Raw genomic sequence first — 24,128 nt, 5'->3', positions numbered from 1 at the left:
ACCCAATCATCATCGCTATCATTTTCAATTTTGAGACGTTTTGATTATCACTGTACAGTTCCATTTTAATTGACTCACTCACATGTTTGGTGTAGCATGTCTTCTAACCGTATGTGTCTTCGCTTTTCATTTCCATTTTGGACTTGCTCACATGCTCGGTGTCACATGTCTTCTAACCGCATTTTTGACACGCCACCGCTGTTCTTCTAACGGTGTGTGTATTAGCTCTTTATTTTCAATTTTGACTCGCTCACTTGCTCGGTGTCGCATGTCTTCTAACCGCGTTTTTCTTTACTCTTCATTTCATTTTTGACACGCTCTAATTGTTGTATTCGCATATCTTCTAACTGCCTATATCTTTGCTCCTCATTTTCGCTTTTGACCCATTTTTGGATTTTGATTGCTTCAGACAATTTAGCAATGGTCTTTGCTTTAGATGCCTGTATTAGTGCTGTCGTAATTGATGGTCTAGGTTGTCTATTTTCACATCTTATCATGTTTGATAGTTCAGGTGTTGGTTCCAAAGAATCAGTATTTATAATAACTGAGACTGCAAATTTTTGTTTTTTGGGCCTTCCAACAGACAATATATTATATAAATAATTTATGCGTTGGAAACTCAACAATCTTATTTATGCTATGCATGACATCATATTAGAAAATACTTATTTGCTGTCATAAGAAACATAGTACTAACATAGTACACTAGCTGTTGGGGTGGCGCTTCGTGCCACCCCAACACCTAGTTGGTGGGGCGTTTCGTGCCCCCCCCCCCCAAGCCCCCCCGCTCGCGTAAGTCGTTACGCGCCATATTAGTTACGCGCCATTGTAGCTGTGTCCCTGTGTCCCACCTGTGAATAGAGATAGATATAAATATATATTTTTAACTACGTAAAACATGCGAATATACAACATTCTTCGCTGTCCCATTGTCAGTGCATATAAATAGCATTTATATTCCCTGTGTCCCGGTCGTCATTTGTGTCCTGGTGTCCCAGTTTGTAATTTCTCTTTGAGTGTCCCGGTCGTCATTTATATTCCCTGTGTCCCAGTGTCCCGGTCGTCATTTGTGTCCCGGTGTCCCGGTCTGTAATTTCTATTCAAACAATCCCTGTGTCTCAGTCGTCAATTATATATCCCGCCTGTGCCCCCGGCGTCCCCGTTGTAGTTGTGTCCCTGTGTCCCGGTCGTCATTTATATTCCCGGTTATATCCACGCTTTCTTTTCTGACTTTCTCTATCAGCAGCAAGTTTTTTGGCATAGACTCTTTGAGCATCTTCATCGGCTTTTGCCATGGTAAGTTCATCAGTCATTGTAAACTTAAACATTAATAGATTTCTACGTGAACATATGTCTTAAATATCTTGAATGACGTCACCGTCAAAGCAAAAATGACGACAACTAATTTCATGACGTCAGCCGACACAGAAACATGACGTCACCTGATCCACAGACAGACAGACAACTTATTTTTATATATATAGATGACTTCATTTACAAAAACCAAAATTAAAACTCTTAACGATTTTTCTCAGACTTCAAACCTATATAGATCGTTTTTTATGCGATAATATTCCAATAGCCAAAATTACGGCTCTTAACGAATTTTCTCGGACTTCTCACCTATCAAGATCATTTTTTTATGCGAGAATATCGCAAGATACCAAATTTCCCGAAAAAATATGGAGCTGTTTTCGAGTAAAAATACACAATTATTGCTCACTTATAGAAATAATGATGTGCTAACATAGTACATGACTTCATTTGCAAAAACAAAAATCAAGGCTCATAACGAATTTTCTCAGACTTTTAACTGATCTAGGTCATTTTTTTACGCGAGAATATCCCAAGATACCAATTTTCCCGAAAAAATATGGAGCCGTTTTCGAGAACATACATACATACACAATCATTGCTCACTTATAAAGATAGTATAGAAATCATCACATATAGTAATCATGTATGGTCAACAAAACCATAATTGGAAAAAAAATGTCCGATTAAGGATTCAAACCCTTCATATCCTGATTCAACATTTAAGGCACTAGTAACTGAGCTACGGTGGCTGACAATCGACTTACAATCTATTGATTTTTATAGGGTCATAATTGTTTAACGGTACATGTGTATTATACTGTCAACACTAAAGCTCTTCACCCATTGACGCACTATAAAACCGGTTTCTTTCGTTTTTTCTTTCAGCTTAGCTTGACACAAGACAACAACAAGTGACAGAATAGACGGGAAACATAATTTTGGCTATGTATTGGCACATTAGGGGTGGCGGGGGTAAAGTATTTAGACGGTGCAAGTTTAAAAGACAATTCTTGCTTCATAATATGCAGAACAATTGTACCTAACACACCTTGCATGCAGACCCGCTGTACTTTACCCCCATCCCTCCTAATGTACAAATATATAGCCCAAATTTGTTTTTAAATTATTAAATTTTCATTATAGTTATGTATACTTCATTAGTGTTAACCTTACTTCACTTCTTGAGTGTTGTTGGCATAATAGTTACCGTCAAGACGTACCTGTGTAACTTACAACCCTTTCCCCAGGGACTATGGAAAGTTTTATCATCACCAAAAGCATAGCTATTGGATCATACTCAGAAAATATATTTGTAATTGGCTATTATAAAACATTGAGTTAATTAAAGTTTCTATTATAAAGAGTGAGAGCATTAAACTATATTTGGTGAAGCTGAACTTCTGCAGACAGGAAGAGGGGAGAAGGTAAGTCAAAGAATGGTCATTTGAAATTTCAAGATTCAATTATTTGTTATTCTGTGAATTTTTTCCTCTTAAGAATAATCGATATCTCAAAAATCATTTTGCAAGCATCAACGTAGACTGACCGTGTTAAATAATTCATAGAGAATTCTTCCGACGGACTGATGAGACTCACTAAAGGGGCGGGAGAGGGAGCATACAGGAGGGGCTCTTGTAAACTTCCAGTTAAGGGCTAGTTCCAGCTTTTACACTTGAGACATGACACCAATAGTTTTATTTTTAGTGCCATTTGGCACTTGCAGATGCCGGAATTCATGGGGAAAATGCAGATATGAGAAATAGCTTTTATATATGCTATTAAACATCTGTCTACGATGTTTTGGTAGCGGGCAAGCCCCACCCCTTGAGAAACGGCACAAAAGTGTTATTTTTGTGCAATATGGCACTTTCGGATGGTGGAACTTATATATGAGATATAATCTTATGTGTGAAATATTATATATGAGATGATAATCACGTATATATGAGAAATAGCTTTTGAATGAGCCATTAAATATTTGTCTGCGATGTTCTGGTAAACCGCGTACGATGTTCTGGTTAAATATCTGGTGAACCTAATTCAAAGGTTCCCTGAGAATTAGTTAAAAAACTTCTCATACAAAATAATTTTTTCCCGAAAATGAGGCAAATCAGAGTCGATGAATAAAAAAAAATACTAAAACGTTGAGAAATTACAATAAATAACATAGTCAAATCCAAACCGAGCAGAAGTTAACATGAGTAGGGCTCAAAGCCCCTGTGCCTTCCAAAGGCAAGAACATAATTTGCACTTGAAAAAATACAATGTCCATTGTCAGCTTAATATACATATGCTGATATTCATTTCTTAACATGTTAATAATATTTGATTTATTAAACTTATAGAAGTGAAAACAATTAAAATTTATTTTTTAATAAAGTGCAAATTATGCTCTGGCCTTGAGGAGGCACAGGGGTTTTGAGTCCTACTCATGTTAATTTCTGCTTGTTTTGTGTTTGACTATGTTATTTATTGTAATTTCTGTTCGTTTTGGGTTTCATTTATTTATCAATGCTCATTTGTGGTAATTTTACCGTTTCATAGATTATTTGATTTTAAATTTGCTCATTTTTTATTTAATGGAGCTCTTTACTTTTCCTAGAAAAACTTGTTTTGTGGAATTTTTTTAAATGAATTTTTCTTCGTTTTATATTAACATAGTCTTTTCAGGGAAAAAGAAAATAATAGTTTAAATCTCTTCAAGGCTTTTTCTAATAAAAAACTTCCTCTAGTTTACCTAGAAAACAAAACTTGTTACCATTCGCAAAAAAATCTATCTATGCTCTTTGACCACTTGGATACACTTACACTCTTTTGATTTAGTTAAATTTTAAGAGAAGAAGCAGCAATAGAAGAAGCCTCGAAAATTTAACATAGCACCCTCAGTCATTTTTGGGATACTGCTGAGATGTCTTTTTGGTATTCAGCATACACGCAGTGATTTTTGATTTAATCTTAAGGCAACATTTAGATTTTAAACATTATGGCCAAATTGCATTGCTTTGTGGGGTTGACCTCCACAATAGCACGGAGATACAGTTACAAGGCCGTTTAGCTATGCTGAACAAATACCAGGATTTAATTTAATACAACGTAACAGGCAGGACCGCTTAATAAAGCAATAGAAACTAGGCATTTTTATTAAGGCTTCTCAGAAATAACAGAACGCAAAAAAGTGTCTCTTATTTCTTCGTTTGCGTATTTCATTTACTTGCGAGAAAATGTATTGTAAAGTTGACATTTTTCTTATTAATACTATCGTAAGTAATGAGGTTTCTGCTGTATAAAACGTTATACTTACGGCTCATTCAAAATGTGATTTTGCTAAAATTAAGATTTGAATTAATAGAATGAATCGGGCAGGGGCGCTTATTATTGCAATAGAAACGAGGCATTTTCATTAAGACCTCCCAGGAATATCTCTTTATGTAGCTTAAAGTTACCTCTAATAACAACCCTCTCCCGCCCCTGGAATTGGTTGTTAAGGTGGGCCAGCCACAAATTGTCACGTTGGCATGAATTTGCATAGTCTTGGCACAAAGAAACGTTGCATTTTAAAAAACATTCCTTTCAGAAATAGCAGAATGCAAAAAGGATCTCTTTTTTTCTTCGTTTGTGTGTTTCATCTCCTAGTGAGAAAACGTATTGTGAAGTTGAAATTTTTCTTCTTATTACTATTGTAAATTATGAGGCTTCTGCTGCATAAAGCATAGTACTTACGACTCATTCAAAAATGGATTTTGCTAATACCAAGATTTGAATTAATACAATGTAATAGGCAGGCGCGCTTAATAGAACTATAGAAGCGAGGCATTTTCATTAAAACCTCTAAGAGGTAACTCTTTATATGGCTTAAATGTATCTCTAATAATAACCCTCCCCCTTCTTCCCTGGAATTGGTTGCTAGGAACCCCACCTTTCTTTAATTCAGGCTTGTTTTTACTTATTTATCAGCTTTTTTCAAGTTTTGTTTTCTGTTTGTTGAGTTTTAATTGCTTTTTCTTCTGTAATTTTATAATTTTATTATGTTTTTTAGTAATAAAACTTGTACTTACAATAAAAAATTTGTGTCTTTTAGATTTCTTGTTCATGGATGACCTTCAATACGTATTTATTTACGCATCGAAGTATCTAAATCCAATGCTATGCAACATCTCGTTGATTCAATGCTTAACTTAAATTGTCTAGGTTATGTTAGAAAATTATTAACACTGTAACAAGCAGGTGCACGTAATCAATGGTTCGTAATCGATTTCCTTCACCGTGTCTTAATTATTGCAGACATAGGAAACACGTTATCTATCAATTTTTCGAAACGTATCTATTAAAAAATATTCACTGAATCAAAATATTAGGGACGCTTTCTTGGTCCAGCTGTCTAGTACTACACTCCGTTGAGATCTCTCAACGGAAGAGGAAATCTCTTTTGGCTCCAAAAGGGGACAAAAATCTTAGGATTATAAAGGTTCCATGAGAAAAAATGAAATCCTTAAGAAAAAATCTCATAAAGTGTCATATAACATCCCACGTGTGCAATGTCATTACGTAACATTACATTTATGTGCAGCCATTACGTAACATCCCACTTGTGCACCGTGATTACGTGACATACCTTGTCTGCACTGCAACTACGTGCCCCCCCACGTGTGCACTGTCATTACGTAGCATCCCACATGTGCACTGCCATTACGTAACACCCACATGTGCATCGTCATTACGTAACATCCACGTGGGTACCCTCCTCAGTTACAAGCGGGGATTCACCACGGGCCCTAAAGAAACATGTCAAGCGATATTACGTCATCCTCAACATCAGCAAACATTCCCTTTTATGTAGGCTTCCCTGTTTGACTAGTGGATCTTTAGATCTAATCAGTTACACAAGATTAATAAATAGATGTACTATAGTGTTACACATATGATTTAGCATTTCGTAAAACCCAGGTGTGCGTAATAACGTCTTGAGGGACTAGTAGCTCCAATAGTATACCCCTATCTGGCGTGTTAAATCCAAAGAGTCGTCACTACTCTTCAAGTTACAATGGGCAGTGTTTCGCTCTTTACTAGGTTGCAGCTGTCGCTGCAGCAATAATATCTTCGTATTGTAAAAAGAACTATATAATATTGCGTATATTATTCTTTCACTTAGATATATTCAAAACCCAAGACTTTGCAAACCAAACGGGGACTTTTTAAACTAAATTTGGGGTTTAAAAACCTCATGGTTAAATTTCTTTTAATTTAAGGTTGTGAATTTTTGCTTTGCCTTCTTACAGGTGTATTTCATCTCGGAAGGTATATCTAGAGGTTAACCTTTGGGTTGTTTTACTATAGACCTGACGAAATCTTTATTATTTTGAAAGCAAGACTTTTGGAACTGCTTTTGCATCAGCAAATCTTCGGCAGAATCCTAAGAAATACAAAGAACTTTACTGATTGAAGCTGAAAAAATTATATGAAAGAAGAATCTTAAACTTAAGAATATTGGAATGTTGGGATTGATTTCGGTTCCCTCGAGGCCTATCTGACCAACTTTAGTACTAAATTTTCTGATAATCTAATGCTTTGTTCAGTCACGAGTAAATATCCTAATAATTCAATTTATGCTGAACAATGAGACTGAATAATTCATCTTTGAAGCCAATTGGACAAGTGAATTTTATAGTCCACTACATCACATATTGCAAACTTTAGGACAAAACCAAGGACAACCAATTTCTGGAAATACTTTTCACCCAATAATCGCCGCATTAAAATCAAAACCAGAAATGCATTTCTCTACCCTTGTTTTTTCCGGACTTCGCCATAATGGCTCTGAGTAGCTTAAGTACCTTCCATTTCAGTCTTTAGTTATCTCCCAGGCGCTTATTTTTGTTCGTCCATGATATAAACTGTGCGTCAAACATTAGATTTGGTCTTGGAGTTTTTCCAGCATTTCCATTTTGGATTGACAAGAATAAATATTAGTTTATAGATGATACGAAATGTCATTTGTTAACATTTCCTGTTTAAAGTCACGGAAAAATAATAAGGAAATGGAAATTCGTCCCAATCCAAAATAGACCAGCTGTCTTGGCTAATTGACTTCATAAAATTCGTGTTATTAAACAGAAGTAATCGAAATCGAAATTGCATTATTATTTTCATGGTTTTCTAGTGCTCAATTTAGTAAGTTTATTATTGAAGAAAAAAGAAGGAAAAATTGATGGTTAGTTTGATTTATGGTATCTTTTCTGTTGCAATTTCTCTAACATGCAGAATTCATTTATTATTCTTGACTTAAGCTCATGGACCTTGTAACGCTGTAGAAGAACAGAGAAAATCGAAATGAAACATTTAGTTAGTGTTCAATTTCTTCCGACAGGATTTGAAAATGACATTCACTCTGGGTTGGATTTATATTATTCTTTTGCATCAATCCGCTCGCTCAGGCCCCACGGGAGGAGTGGTACGTTTGAGTTCTACCCTCGCCAAAATTTAAAGTTTTTACTCTGTTTCAACATCAATCATTTAATTTTTTTTTTCGTTTTAATTTTTTTTTTGTAACAGAATGCACTTATTATCCATAAGTAAAAGTTATGAAGCTCGTGTCGTTATATAAGAACAAAGAAAATCGAAATGACATATTAAATAAGTATTCTTTCTTAAGGTAAGATTCGTAAACAACATTGAGGGAGAGTTTGATCTGTAGTATTCCTGTGTCACCATTCTTCTTCTCAGGCGCGTACGAAGAGAGGGGTGTTTAAATCCTACCCTTCACCGAGATAGAGAAAATTATAATTTTTCTTCATCCTTTAATTCGCTTGTTGTGTTTTTCAAGCATGCTTCCAAATCCATTCCTGAAATTTAGCGTCCTTTATAGGATGGATTCCTGTGTGTTTACATGCTTTTCTCATATAGGCGAGAAGTGTTAATTAGTAGGAAGTGCTGCATTGAAAGATTGTAGCAATGAACTATAAGGAAGGAGCGAATCGACCCAATAGTAACCAAAACTAAAAAAAAACGGCAGACTTATCTATCAACAAGTGAAATGATTTTATTTTCATACAATCCTAAAAAGAGTTTATGCTAGAGTTGCACCTCACCCGGACTATCTGTCTTGGCTTTATGTACAATTAGTCATGACTTGATGCCCGCAACTACTTTATGTAAAATCAAGTAGTTGCGGCTATCAAGCCATGGCTAATTGTAGAAAAAGCCAAGAAAGTTAGTCCGGGTGAGCAGCAAATCTGGCATAAGCCCTTTTTAGGATTGTATAAGAATTATGTCATTTCACTTGTTGATAGAGTCATCCACCCGTCCCATCATTCCTAGTGCAGAACTAAGGTAGATAGTCATAGAACTACGGGATGAAAGATCGGATTGATAGACAATGTCCATAAAAAAGGCAAAAAAGGAAAAAAAGGGATTTCAATAACAGACGATATATCAAAAGAGTTGGATTTTTATGCTGATTCAAAATAAACAAGATTCTTTAGTATTTATGTTATCCATCAAAGGTTACGAGCCTGAATTTTTTTTCTGATTCTGGAAAAGGGAAGGAAACGCCACTGAAATTGCCAATAATGAATAGTTTTAGTCCCCTTTTTAAGTGACCAAAGATATTGGAGGGTGGTTAGCCCTCCTTCTAAGCTCATTTTTCCTCAAAGTCACCCGATCAAAATTCTGAGACAGCCATTTTTCAGCAGCAAATTGAAATATTTAGTATCTACGATGTTCTAAACTAAATGCACTTTACTTTCAAATTTTATTCCCCTAGAAAATTCTCTCCTGCATAAAATCACCCCTTCATTGCGGAAAGGTCCCCTCGCATAGTAATGAAGATAATATTTCTAAATTTAATAATATTTGAAAACTTTTCCCCCGGAAATTCTCCCCATGGATCATTCTCCTCTGAAAATCCCCTGGCGGAAAAACCCTCTGACTAATCCCCTTCACTGGGGAATCCGGTCCATGAATCGAAAGACACAATAATGTACTGAATCAATTAACATGGATATCATTTTTTTCAAACTTCATGCTTTCCACAATAGAGTTAATCCAAAACTGAATAAAGCTGTCATTTACCCTACATTTATTTAAATTAACTGATTAATTTATTTTGATTGCATATGCAAAGAGTCGAAAAACAATACGCACACCTAGTTAATTTTAATAGGGAAAATTCCTCTCCCTTGTGGAATTCTCCCAGTCAATCCCCCCACGGAAGAATATGGAAAAACCTCTTCTCTGCAGACTTCCCCACGAGAACTCTCCGCAGCAGAATTTTTTCTGATAATTGGAGTAACGATAGTATTTTTAGATTTAAAAGAATTATTGATTACAAAGTGAAAAAAAAACTTACTGAAAAAGAAATTTTATAATTCCGAAAGTGTGTTGGATGACGGAATTCATAGTTAACTAACCCATCAGTTGAATATCCAGAAAATGTGAATAATTTGACCGGAGTGAACTGTCAGTTAAATGTGTTTAGGGGTCTCTATTTTCAGAGCACGGAAAGTATCAAGGAGCCTTGGGGGAGGGGGTGGAAAAAGTACCAATAAAAGTTCCGCGATATATACTCAATCACGAGCGGATCCAGGGGCGCCGGAGGGAGGGGAAGGGTGTCGGCCCTAAAATTTCCTGGCAACCTCATTGGTTTTGTCTTTTATCTACCGTTTTTTTAAGTAACCTTGTCAATTTGATCAATTATTGGCATCCTTGTCACATCCCTCCCCCCCAAGATTCTGCTCTAGATTCACCTTTTTACTCAACAGCTTCATATTTTAAGCTATGTTTAATGTATTAAGTACTCCAGGACATTTAATTAAACAAAAACCAAGTGCTACTGTTTTGCACTTAAGTAGTACTCAACGTGCTTGCGCTCAAGGGTTCATCGAAATGTTCGAGGTTCTGCTTAATGTTAAAGTTGACGGTGTACTTTAAATTAATAATTTGCTTACTGTTACTTATAGCTGCTTACTGTTACTCTCTTACTGTCTTTCTTGCTGTAAGATTAAAAGATTGGTTTTCTATCAAAATATATCGAATAGTTTCTAGTCATAAATTCTTTGTACATCTTTTCCATTATAAATACACAAGAAAATTATCCACACGTCAAAGTCATTTTTGTTCTTCATTCCTTTACATTCTTTATTCTTTTATTGTTAATAATAAAGCGAGGTGTGAACTGAATGCCGTCATAGCATAAATAAATGAATTACTACGAGTGTTCTAAAAATTAAAACATTTCGTCTCATATCGGGTGTGATAATTTGAACGGTGTTGTTACACAAAATCAATTCTATACGATAGCAAAGACATAAAATAAGGGGTTGCCTGGTCTCTTTCACATGGTTATACACCTAGGGGATTCGCCAGTTCTACCACACGACGTTCACTTACCGCCAATCGTGTTACACTTCCGCCATATGTAGCGCTCCCCGTCCATATTGATCAGAAAGATCTTCCATGGAAATTTGGATAATTTGGTCTTAAAAATATACTAGCTAAGAAATGAGGCTCTAGATTCCCCCGCCAACCCTCTAAAAATTCTATACCCTTCTCCTCCAGATAGTTTTATCACGAATCCAGTATCATATAAAATTTAGCGATATTATTTTTTAAAAAATTAAAAAAAGAGTAAACAAGATTTTTTACTAGAAAGTAATGAGCAACATTAAAACTTAAAACGAACAGCAATTGTTCATTATATAAGGGGACTGGCCCTTCCTCATCTCTTGCTCTTTACACCTAAGTCTAGAAGTTCTATAAAAACACTTCTCGTTCAAATTCAACGGTCTTTGTATCTAACGAGTCTTTCTCAAAGAATTATGACAAAAAGTCAAACTTTAGCACAGAGAGCGAGGGCTGAGGAAGGGGTAATGTCCCTCATATGCGGAAAAATTACTGTTCTTTTGATTTTTAGTGTTGCTCCTTACTTTCAGTAAAAAAACTTAATTTTTAACTTTTATTTCTGACTGTTTTTCAAATAGTTCCAGGAAATTTACTTCTCTCACCCCTTCCCATGTATAGTCTACTTGGGAAAATTTTCCCTGAAAACTTCCTTCTCCATGGAAAATCCCTACAACGTAAAAAAATTCCTTCAGAAAAATTTCCACACATTTCCCACTAACAAATACTATGTGTGAGCAATGGACAAATCACGTAGCTCACAGACATTTCCCAGGAGCTAAATAGAGTTTTTTCAAACAGTTCGTGGTAACGAACTGTAGTTAGGAGCGACCCGGCTCAATAGTAAACGAAACTCTAAAAACCAGAATTTTGATGCTAAAAGATACATCAAAGGAATCAGATGTTAATGCTTCATCAAATTTAGTCTTTGTCATCAAAAGTTACGAGCCTGAGGAAATTTGCCTTATTTTGGAAAATAGGGGGAAACACCCCCTAAAAGTCATAGAATCTTAACGAAAATCACACCATCGCATTCAACGTATCAGAGAACCCTGTAGAAAAATTTCAAGCTCCTATCTACAAAAATGTGGAATTTTAATTTTTTTGCCAGAAGACAGATCACGGGTGCGGGTTTTTTTTTCTTCTTCTTTTCCCCAGGGGTCATCGTATCGACCAAGTGGTCCTAGAATGTCTCAAGAGGGCTCATTATAACGAAAATGAAAAGTTCTACTGCTCTTTTTAATTGACCAAAAAATTTAAGGGCACCTAGGCCCCCTCCCACGCTCATTTTTTCCCCAAAGTCAACATATCAAAATTTTGAGATAGCCATTTTGTTCCGCATAGTCGAGAACCATAATAACTGTGTCTTTAAGGATGACTTACTCCCCTACAGTCCCTGGGGGAGGGGCTGCAAGTCACAAACTTTGACCAGTGTATACATACAGTAATAGTTATTGGGAAGTGTACAGACATTTTCAGGGGGATTTTTTAGTTTGGGGGATGGAGTTGAGGGGAGCGGGCTATGTGGGGAGATCTTTCCTTGGAGGAATATGTCATTGGGGAAGAGAAATTCAATGAAAAGGGCGCAGAATTTTCTAGCATTACTATAAAAAAAAGTATGAAAAAATAAACATGAAAAAGTTTTTTCAATTGAAAGTAAGGAGTAGCATTAAAACTTAAAACGAACAGAGATCATTACGCATATGAGGGGTTCTAAAAATACTTTAGCATAAAGAGCGAGGTATTTAGGAGGAGATAAATACCTTGCTCCTTATGCTAAAGTATTTATAGTAATTTCAACTATTTATTCTACGGTCTCTCTGATTCAGGGGTCATTCTTAAAGAATTGGGACAAAACTTAAGATTTAGTGTGAAGATCAAGGTATTAAGGAGACAAACCCCCTCAAATACATAATAAAAACATAAGAATACAAAAGTTGGTTACCTAAGTTAATTCTTAAGTTACCTATATTTTTTACTAATAGAAACGTTCGTTAAAAATTAAAAGTTCTAGTTGCTTTTTGAAGTAGCCGAAAAAATGGAGGGCAACTAGGCCTCCTTCCCTACCCCTTGTTTCTCAAAATCGTCTGATCAAAACTAAGAGAAAGCCATTTAGCCAAAAAAAAGAATTAATATGCAAATTTCATTTTAATAATTTTGTGTGGAGAGCCAAAAATCAAACATGCATTAATTCAAAGATGTTCATAAATTAAATAAAAAACTAGTTTTTTAACTGAAAGTAAGGAGCGACATTAAAACTTAAAACGAACAGAAATTACTCCGTATATGAAATGGGTTGTCCCCTCTGCAATCCCTCGCTCTTTACGCTAAAGTTTGACTCTTTGCCACAATTCTACTTTTTAAAACAATTAAAAACTTAAGCGTAAAGAGCGAGGGATTTCGGAGGAGACAACCCATTTCATGTACGGAGTCATTTCTGTTCGTTTTAAGTTTAATGTCGCTCCTTACTTTCAGTTAAAAAAAAAACTAGTTTTTTTTATTTAATCCTCCCAAAAAGCGTAGTTATATGACATTTCAAATAGGCTAAATCGAATGACTATCTCAGATTGTCGATCTGATGTGTTTTCAAACAGTTTGTGGTAAAGAACTGTAGTAAGGAGTGACCCGGCTCAATAGCAACCAAAACTCTAAAAAATGGAAGTTTGATACCAATAGCTACATCAAAAGAATCGCTTTTTAATGCTGATGTTAGATATGTAAGTTTCATCAAGTTTAGTCTGACCTATCAAAAGTTACGAGCCTGAGAAAATTTGCCTCATTTTAGAAAATGGGGGGAAACACCCCCTAAAAGTTCTACAAGCTTAACGAAAATCACACCATCAAATTCAGCATATCAGAGAACCTTACAGTAGAGGTTTCAAGCTCATATCTACAAAAATGTGGAATTTGGTTTTTGTTTTTTTTTGTTTTGTTTTTTTTTCCCAGGGGTGATCGTATCGACCCAGTCGTCCTAGAATGTCGCGGGAAGGCTACTTCAAACGGAAATAAAAAGTTCTAGTGCCCTTTTTAAGTGACCAAAAAAATAGGAGGGTGCCTAGGCCCCCTCCCACGCTCATTTTCCCCAAAAGTCACCGGATCAAAATTATGAGATAGCCATTTTATTCACCATAGTAAAAAAACCTAATATCTATGTCTTTGGGGACGACTTACTACCCCGCAGTCTCCCTGGGAGGGGTTGCAAGCTACAAACTTTGACCTGTGTTTACATATAGTAATGATTACTGGGAAATGTACGGACGTTTTCAGGGGGATTTTTTTTTGGTTTGGGACGGAGAGTTGATGTGGGGGGGGGGGTGTTTGCGTGGGAGGATCTTTCCATGGAAAAACTTCTCATGGGGGAAGAGACTTTCAATGAAGGGGGCGCAGGATTTTTTTGCATTATTTAAAAAAACAAGGAAAAAATAAAATAAAAAATAAAATATGAGAAGTTTTTTCTACTGAAAGTGAGGAGCAGCATTAAAACTTAAAACGAGGAGAAATTATTGCGCATATGAGGGGTTTATCTCCTCGTAATACCTCGCTCTTTACGCGAAAGTATTTTTAGTAATTTCAGCTATTTATTCTACGGCCTTTGTGATTCAAGGGTCATTCTTAAGGAATTGGGACAGAATTTAAGCTTTAGTGTAAAGAGCCAGGTATCGACGAGGAGTGAACTCCCTCATATACGCAATAAAAATATACGAACATAGAAGTTCGTTACGTAAGTTAATTCGTAAATTATGAATATTTTTTACTAATGAAAATGTTCGTAAAACAATTAAAAGTTCTAATTGCCTTTTTAAGTAATCAAAAAATTAGAGGGCAGCTAGGCTTCCTCCCTCTCTCCCTTTTTCTCAAAATCTTCCGATTAAAACTATGAGAAAGCCATTTAGCCAAAAAGAAAATTAATATGCAAATTTTGTTTTAATTATTTATGTGCGGAGAGCCAAGATCAAAACATGCATGAGTTAAAAAATGTCCAGAAATTAAATAAAAAAAAAACAAGTTTTTTAAATGAAAGTAAGGAGCGACATTAAAACTTAAAACGAAGATAAATTATTCCGTATATGAAAGGGGCTTTTCTTCCTCAACGCCCCGCTCTATACGCTAAAGTTTTTTCCTTTTTTAAAAAGTTGAGCTAAGAGAAAGAGTCAAACTTTAACGTACAGAGGGAGGCGTTGAGGAAGAAAAGCCCCTTTCATATACCGAGTAATTTCTGTTCGTTTTAAGTTTTTATGTCGCTCCTTACTTTCATTTAAAAAAACTTGTTTTTTTATTATTTAATTTTGGGAAAAAGAGACGTGTTAATAAAGTGAGATGTCTTCCAATCTTTTTGATCAATTGTAAAGGACACTAGAACTTTTAATATTCATTTTAATGAGCCCTCTCCCTACCTCTTAGGATCAATGGTTTGATATGGTCCCCCCTTGAGAAAAAAAAACAAAAAAAGCAAATAATCACGCATGCGTGATCTTTCTTCGGGCAAAAAATTAAGAATTCCATATTTTTGCAGATAGGGACTTCAGACTCCAAATTAGGGTTCAGATTAAAAATAAGGGTCCACATTAGGGTTCATTTTTTATTTTTCACTGTCATTTTAACTTTGGGGAAAACCTTTCAATTTTCAAATATAAAACTTTTTCAGTATAGGAAAATTGGCCCCAACTTGCCCCCAACCCCCAGGATCTTGACGAAATTACGCCAATGGTCTAGAAAAGAAGAAGATAAGGAACAGTTAAATATAATTAAAAAGAAAGCCTAATCGTGAAAAAAACAATGTGTTGCGTTTTTAGTTCAGTTTCTCTAAAGGGCTCCCTGACGAGCTTATGCTTCGAAGAAATAAAAATGAGTGTTGGATTTTATTTCATTTCGTGTGGCCAAATATCAGAAAAATAAAGCTAATAACTAGTAATTGCAGGCCCTTTGGAAATGCATAAAGATAGAGCTAACATTGCAGGGAGATGAAAAATATAAGAACTCATTAGACGAATTTCCAGATTTTGAAAGAGTAAGGCCAAACGCTGCATGCTAGTGCGATATAGTGTAAGAGGAGTTTTCATTAGTTTTGTATGAAAATTAAAATCTAGATATTTTTATTGTAGGTTTTAGCACTATCATGAATGCGTCAATATCTGGTTTGAATAGAAGATAAAACTGGAAGAGAAAAACATACAAATTTTGGTTTCAAATTACGTCAGTCCCATAGAACGTGTCTGCACCTTTGGAGAGTCAGTGCTTAGATCCAATCATCATGATTGTTTCAAGTGTCAAATTTCTTCGTAATTAGAATTAAACGAATTTCCTGTGACAGACTACAAAAACAGAAATATTGTTGATCTCCTAGCTCAGTTCTATGCAAACATGGATGAGATAACAATATTACATGGCTTTGATTCACAGTTTTTGGATTATGGTAGTGTAATTGATATTTTTGAAGAGACCGCGAGGAGAAATTCGGAAAAGACTGCTTTGATTTTTGCTGGTGAAGAGTTTTCTTATAGTGATTTGTGCAACAGAGCAGACAAAGTTGCAAGTGTTTTGTCTGTACTAAAGTTAAGTAAAAAGCCAAATTCTGACAATGATTGGTTAGTTGCTGTAAGTTTTCCCCCTTCTGTTGATCTGATCGCAACTTTGATCGGGATTTGGAAATCAGGTTCAGCGTACGTACCGATAGAGCCAAGCTTCCCCGAAACGAGAATATCTCATATTTTGAATGACTCTCAACCTTTTTGTATTTTAAAAACCGGCGATCAACCAGCATTATCATCTGTTGCAGAAAGTTTGCAAATTACAGTAGTCGAAATTGACTTAGACGGCAATACCAACAAGACTACCAAAACAGATACTGGCATCCGTGAAGATCAAACTGGCATTGTTTTATACACATCAGGAAGTACTGGCACTCCAAAAGGAGTCCGAATTCCATTCAGGGCAATTATTGCTAGGTTGGCTTGGCAGTGGCGAGTTTTTCCATATAAATGCGATGATGTTTGCTGCTTTAAGACTGCATTGACATTTGTTGATTCAGTTTCCGAAATTTTTGCACCGCTTCTAAAAGCGATACCAGTGGTTATTATACCAAAAGAAGTAGTAAAAGACCCAGAGGAGCTTGTTTCAATCTTGCAAAAGCATTCGGTGTCAAGGATTGTCCTTGTACCAACACTCCTTAGAAATATTTTAGCTGTTTTAGAGGATTCTTCAGCACTTGAAAAATTGAGCTTCTGGGTATGCAGTGGAGAAACTTTAAGCTTGGAATTAGTAAAAGACTTTTTCAATATGTTCCCAAGTAAATACACGCTTTGTAATTTTTATGGTAGTACGGAAGTCATGGGCGATGTAACATATTTGACTATGAAGTCTTGGGAAGAAGCGAGTGGATCTCTTGTCGCCAGGAAGGTACCCATTGGTAAGTGATGGCTTATTTAGTAGTTAATTTTAGGTGCAATATTGCCTGCTCCGTCCCTAAGAATCACAAATTACAAATTTAAATTTTTTAAACTGAGTTTTTCCTATAACAAATTACCAAATTTATAAAAGTTTCTAGCTATATTTTGTAAATTTTTCCTTATCATTGAAGCAGGATTAACCGTATGGTGTAAAATGTAATAGAAACTTTTGTTTATCTGACTGTTCAGAGTGAAGTCTAGGATAAACACCTGATTACTGCAGTATCGGACCCAGACGCCCTTTTTATATGGTGGTTCATTATTAATATATGTATTATAATATATATATATTAAACACAGGGCTATAGATTTGTGATGTTTGTTTGCCTATATTATTCAATGCCATCAATATAGGCAAATCACTTTTTGCCTATACTTCCCATTTTCTCGACTACCCATCTACTGTTCGGGTAGTCCCAACTGCATTCACCCCCTTCAAGGATAATAATCCACAATTATGTAAAACGTCCCAGCTAAACCAGGTCTAAGAGATACTACAGAATCATTTGGATTGTACATACAGATCCATTCTTCAAAGGGTAGAATTTGATTTTCTGAATGCACAATTAAAAAAAACTTAAACATATTCATCCAAAATTTTAGGAGCACCTCCCAACTCTTATGAAGTAAATACGCCTATGCAATTGGGACAAGTGAGTTCTGTTGTAGCACAGTGATTAGATAGTGAAAAATAGATATTCTTCGATTCCCCAGTCAACGCTCTTACCAAATGTAAAAATCCTCACCATCGCAATCCTCTCCCACAACTTGCCCCTAACGCCCGGCTATAGCCCTAGGGTATAGTCACAACTTCACTTATTTTTTGTCTGGTTCCGCATTATTTTTTAATTGTATTTTTCATTGATAGCTCGCTCAGAACTCAAAATGATACCAACTTAGAAAAGAAAATCAGAAAACATGTGTACATAGGTGCTATATCTAGTTACCCAGGATAGGATGGGGGTGAGATTCAATTGTGACAGTAGTAACTGTTACATATGGAGAATATGGAAGGGAAATCGGACGAAACGTTTCTTATCTTACAATGTGATTTATATTTATAATAGGATGTAACTGTAACCACATGATTAATAAAGAAGAGCTCACAAGTGGCATTTTTTGACAAATTTTTGACATAAAGTGTCAGATATACCCTTGTATCTTGAGTAAAGCACTACAAAGACTACATAAGGAGAGTTGAGAGCATTGTTTTGCATCTTGTAGATCCAACATCGGTTATTTATCAAACTCGGAGTCCTTATATCAAGCAAGTCTGACGAAAGTTAATAAAACCTGTTTACATGGCCATATAATTGCAAAATAAGTTAAAAATTCATTAATAGTATTTTGGATCACTGAAATGTGGGAAACTAAGGAATGATGTTTATCTTTCGACGCAGAGTTGAATATCCAAATGTTACTTATAAATTACCATTGTCGCTTATAATGTTATTAAAATGTACTGTGATATGGTGTCACAGAAAGATCTCCTTGTTTGCTGTGATATTGTTTACTATTTGCTGTATATATTAGTGTTTACATGCGATGGAATTGTTTGAATGAATTTTTGAAAATGTGGAAAGTTGGAGGGTCAAAACTTACTACCTTTAGTATGTTTATTTGGTTCTTAACAATATATTTCATTATCTGAAACTTGTATATTTTAAATTTAGGTTTCTGTTCCCTTCATATTATTATATTATAACGAGGTAGGGGTGAATTTCCAGCATTTTATTGTGGGTAAGAGGGGACCATATTTGGATGGTCAAGGAGCATGCGATCTATAATAATTTTTATTCACATTATTCACATTACCGGAGGGGGCAGCTGCCCCCTTGCTTCCCCCTAAACGACGCCCCTGTACCGAGGCTTATTAGCTTCGTAGTTTGTCAGTTGCCAAAAAGGTTCAGATATACACGTAATTGTGCCATGGAATAATACCTTGCCGTGGAAAGACCATCGATGTCTTCTCTGAGCCTTTATAGTACGTTTGAGCATTACTTATCCAACTTACCCAGTGCACTTACTTTCCCAGATGTAATCCGTAAAGGATAATAAAAATTCCTTCTCCAGCAACTTTTTCAACTTAAACACTATGCACAACTAGGGGAATAACAACATTAATCAAGTGTACTCAACTATAAACACAGCCTATTTACAAATCCCTGAAGGTGTACCAAATTCCACAATTACTGTCCCTTTTTATTCTCTGTGTATATTTATAAATGTTTTTCATTTTTGAAAACATTAGATTTTTTGTTTGCATCACAGTACACATATCTAGACAGTACGATCAAAATAAAAATATTTGTCAACAAGTCTCTTGGCGTGTGTAAAAGCTCCATTCAGTTCCTTTGTTTAAGCGATTCATTGTATATTTCTCAGTAGCGGAACCAATTTTAAAAAATGGTGCGATCCTATATTATTTATCATCGCGAAAGCAGAAAAAAAGGGGATAATCCGGCGAAGTGGTTCGCTACTGTCCCATCTTACAGGTATGGCTTATGAATTGACTGAGTGGAGAATCCAGGATTTCTAAAAGATGGATTTGGATTAGATTTTAGCAAATACGTAAATTTCTAGTCTTATCTTTTGATCAGGCCGCAACAAGGAAACAGCCAGAATTTCAGAAATAGCAGGAGACATATCCAAGAAAGTGATGGGACTAATTGAAATTCGCTCCAAAATGTTTTACTACGAAGGAGCAATCTAATAGTTTTAGTAAATATGATTGATTATTTTTCACAATAATCTGTAGTTTTGTATAGTAATGTTGCACGATGGATCATGAAAACTTTTTCTTCTTGGCAAGGAAAAACATTCCCTTGAATTTTTCATCTTATTTACTCTTTCTTGGATCATAAATATGTCCTTCGAAATTCCATGTAGGACCTTTGTTTTTCTTCTAACAACTAGTGGAATTGTCCTTTCCATGAAAATACCAAAACATCTGTTATGAACTGTTCGTCGTGAAATTCCTAGTGAGTTTTAAGAAAATTAAAGAACATCAAACAAATCGTATTTGTATTATAAGAAGAATATAAGGTAAAGCTTTTTGTTATAATTGTTGTAATATTCTGCCACGAACTTGCAAATTACGTAAAACTCTTCATCAGAAATCATAATTTTATGACTCATTTAGTTAAACGTCACGATTCTTTTCATTATCTTTCCATTTTTCGGTTACGTGCAAGTTTGGCATAAAACTTGGAATGTTTCAGAATTGTGTTAAGATTATTTAAAATTATTTAACCATTCTAGTTACCACGTTTTTTGCCTGCTGCTAATCAAACTTTATTTTGTCCAGGGAATATTTGGAGCCAGAGAGAGGGGGTATGGCCCCTCATTATATCCACTACTGGCCCTTGCCGGCATAATTTGCTGTAGCTGGATTATTAAGCTTTAATATGACATAGAAAAAGACTTTTGCGAATCCGAAAACAAATGATTTTAATCATGCGCATTTCTAGGATTTTCTTTTTTGGAGAAAGAGAGGAGGTTGAGGTTTTTTTTATTTTTTTTTTTTGATTATCTTTTTAATGAAATCCTAGGAACTACAGAGAATAATAATCAAACCAATATAAAAAAACATATGTGAAAAAAGAAAGTGACTAAATCTAATTTAGCTGCTTCTCTGTATTCATGCCGACCGAATAATTTCTCTTTGAGAAAAAATTGACAAAACTATGGAACTGAAATATCACTGTAAAGTGCCAAAATTCCTAATCAAATTTAATCACGTTATGACACTGTTCGAATAAAACTTATTTTTATCTTGCTTATCCTTATATATACATTCTTTTTTTCCTTTCCATTCTTAAACCAATGTTATCTTTCTCTTTTGTATAAGTACAGCCAGACCAATTATCTTCCTTTTTCTTTTTTATCTCTTCTACGTATTGCATTCTTCCTTACCCCCTAAACGCTCGATTCGTCTTATTTCTTTTTCTGTTCTCCAGGCTGCGAATACGGATGCCACAACGTGCCTACCCATGAAAAAATCTAATGTCACTTATTATTCTATTGGTTTAGATGTTCTCCAGAGGAGCTGCATCGCGGTCTGGCTTTGTCTAATGGTTGATATAGGAGATGATCCTACTGTCTAGATATGTATACTGTGTAATACATATAGCGTACATATAGCGTAACTTATTCTTCATTTTCTGATATTAGCAGGTGTTAGTAGAGGGTGAGATAGTACTTATAAGGGTCCTATAACACTTTCATGGAAAGCAAGTAACCCCTCACTTGTCAAGGTCATTCCTTAAGGCACTTGAAGGACCAATGAGCACTTACGTAACTAACGTCTCTAGCCTTGAGTAGCTTGTGGACCATTCGCAAAGGTACTCGGAATGCTATCGCCAATGCTGATAAATTGTTCTTAGAAGTAAATTGACAAAAATCCTAGCATATCACCTTATGAATTAACAATTCAATGAAGTAAGTAGTATCCTATTAAAGCGTCCGACCACTTCCAGAGTTACTACTCTTTTCTTCTTTAGTGGTTTAAGATCACAAATAAGGTTTAACGGTGATTCTTCCAGTGCTGCCATCTACCCAACAAGAATCCTCAATGGTAAAATTTTTACTATAGTTATAGATGGCAAAACGTTTTTCTTTTACAACGATATCTTCCACCTATTTTTAGACGCTCAGTAGTTCCATTGACTTTATGAATTATTTGTATGGGTAGGAATTGAACTTGAGACCCTAGATTTCCTATGGAAAAAGAACGATGCGTTAGTCAACTGAACCAACAAGTAAATAATATTCTTATGTTTTTCCATTCGAAGCAATAGGTTTCATGAAGTTGCTATGTCATTGACTGATGTGTTTTTGTATATCACATTTCATCTTTAGTTAACAAAACACCCCTTCCAGCTAACTATTTTTAAAAATTTTAATCCAGTCCATCGATCATTTCTGAACCCGAACCTTCGGAAGGAGGATAAAGAGCAATAACAAAACTAAAAAGAGCCTAAACACTGCCTTCGGGAGGCTTGCGAAGTTGGTCCTTGAGTTAAATATTAATTTTTTTTATTCTGAACATTTTTTTAACTTAGAGATTTTTATACATTTTTCATGTCTTAAAATATTATCATATATACGTATAACAAAAGAAATTCACATTTCATATGTTCAAAATACGGATTGAAAATTATATGCGTATTTCAGTCGGTATTTTTCTTTCAGAAATCTGATATTTGTAGTGACACTGCTTTACTTATTTTTTTTTAACTTAGAGATTCTTCCATTGTTTTTTCTTTTCAACTTTTTTTTAACAAAATATATTCACTTGTGATATCCTTGAGATACGATATAAAATGATGCAAGTATTCTAGTATGGATTTCTTCTCTTAGAAAAATAATATTTGTAGTGACATTTTTTACTTGTTTTTAACTTATATAATAATACTAGCTGTTGGGGTGGTGCTTTGCGCCACCCCCCAAGCCCCCCGCGCGCGTAAGTCGTTACGCGCCATATTAGTTACGCGCCATTGTAGTTGTGTCCCTGTGTCCCACCTGTGATATATATATATATATATATATATATATATATATATATATATATATATATATATATATATATATATATATATATATATATATATATATATATATATATATGTTTTTAAATACGAAAAACTTGCGAATATACAACATTCTTCGCTTTCCCATTGTCTGTGCATATAAATAGATTGTCAGATTTACCAACTCTTCAACATACAACATATAATTGTCCATGGGAAAAACAATCCGTATTCAGATCTATACCTCATGATTCTAATGATTGCCCTTGAGCTTTGTTGATTGTGATTGCTAATCGAACATTCCCTGTGTCGCCGTCGTTATTTATATATCCCCCTGTGTCCCCCAGCGTCCCCGTTGTAGTTGTGTCCCTGTGTCCCGGTCGTCATTTATATTCCCTGTGTTCCGGTCGTCATTTGTGTCCCGGTGTCCCAGTCTGTAATTTCTCTTTGAGTGCCCCGGTCGTCATTTATATTCCCTGTGTCCCGGTCGTCATTTGCGTCCATATGTCCCGGTCTGTATATACATTCGTTTTTGAATTGGTCTTTCTTTAGTTTTTTAGTTTTTTTACCTTTTTTTAATTATTTTAGTTATACCTCATGATTCTAATGATTGCCCTTGAGCTTTGTTGATGGTGACCTGTGTCCCGGTGTCCCGGTCTGTATATACATTCGTTTTTGAATTGGTATATGATGAAATAAATTTTTGTGTTTTTTCCCTTTTTTCCTTTTTATTTTTTTTTTGGTTTTTACCTTTTTTTTAGTTTTTTTCTCTTTTCTTTTTAGTTTTTTTTGTAGTTTTTACCTTTTTAGTTTTTTTTTATTTTTATTTTTATTTTTTTTTTAGTTTTGTTTTTCTCCTTTATTTTTCAGTTTTTTCCTTTTTTATTTATTTTTATTTTTAGTTTTTTTAGTTTTTTAGCTTTTTTAGTTTTTTATTAGTTTTTAGTTTTTTTTCTTTTTATTTTCTTTTGTAGTGTACGTTTATTTTCAATTTTTTATTTTTTTTTAGTTTTTAAGTTTTTCCTTTTTAGTTTTTTTTGTAGTTTTTACCTAGCCAAGGTTCGAACCTGCAAACTCTCGGACCTAGAGCCTGAAAATTAACGCGCTACCAACTCAGCTACTTCGGGCTTGAATACATTCGTTTTTGAATTGGTATATGATAAAATAATTCATAATTCAGACGTTATATGCGGACAGACAGACAGACAGACATAACACACATACAACTTATTTTTATGTTTTTCTCCTTTATTTTTCAGATTTTTCCTTTTTTTTCTTTTTTTCTTTTCTGGTATATTTAGTTTTTTTTATTTTTATTTTTTTGCAGTTTTTACCTAGCCAAGGTTCGAACCAGCAACCTCTCGGATCTAGAACCTGGAACATAACGCGAACATAACGCGTTACCAACTCAGCTACTTCGGGCTTGAATACATTCGTTTTT

The 24,128-nt window shown here is 34.9% G+C and overlaps 2 protein-coding genes across 2 annotated transcripts in view; one reads left to right on the top strand and one right to left on the bottom strand.

Annotated features, from left to right (window-relative positions):
* Positions 1–24,128, top strand: part of LOC136027060 (beta-alanyl-bioamine nonribosomal peptide synthetase ebony-like) — a gene marked incomplete in the record, with an annotated part of 131,305 nt that overhangs the window by 31,004 nt on the left and 76,173 nt on the right. Inside the window, 1 exon segment of the mRNA XM_065703988.1 lies at positions 15,813–17,116. Within this exon segment, the coding sequence (XP_065560060.1) occupies positions 16,072–17,116 (1,045 nt within the window).
* LOC136027691 (uncharacterized) overlaps positions 1–24,128 on the bottom strand; it is a 93,102-nt gene that overhangs the window by 47,628 nt on the left and 21,346 nt on the right. Inside the window, exon 2 of the mRNA XM_065705140.1 lies at positions 19,171–19,259. Coding sequence (XP_065561212.1) covers positions 19,171–19,259 — 89 coding nt within the window. The remainder of the gene's footprint in view (positions 1–19,170; positions 19,260–24,128) is intronic.

The sequence above is a fragment of the Artemia franciscana genome, chromosome 5, assembly GCF_032884065.1.
Source record: "Artemia franciscana chromosome 5, ASM3288406v1, whole genome shotgun sequence".
Classification (NCBI taxonomy): Eukaryota; Metazoa; Arthropoda; class Branchiopoda; order Anostraca; family Artemiidae; genus Artemia; species Artemia franciscana.
This window is presented reverse-complemented; position numbering and strand designations above follow the sequence as displayed.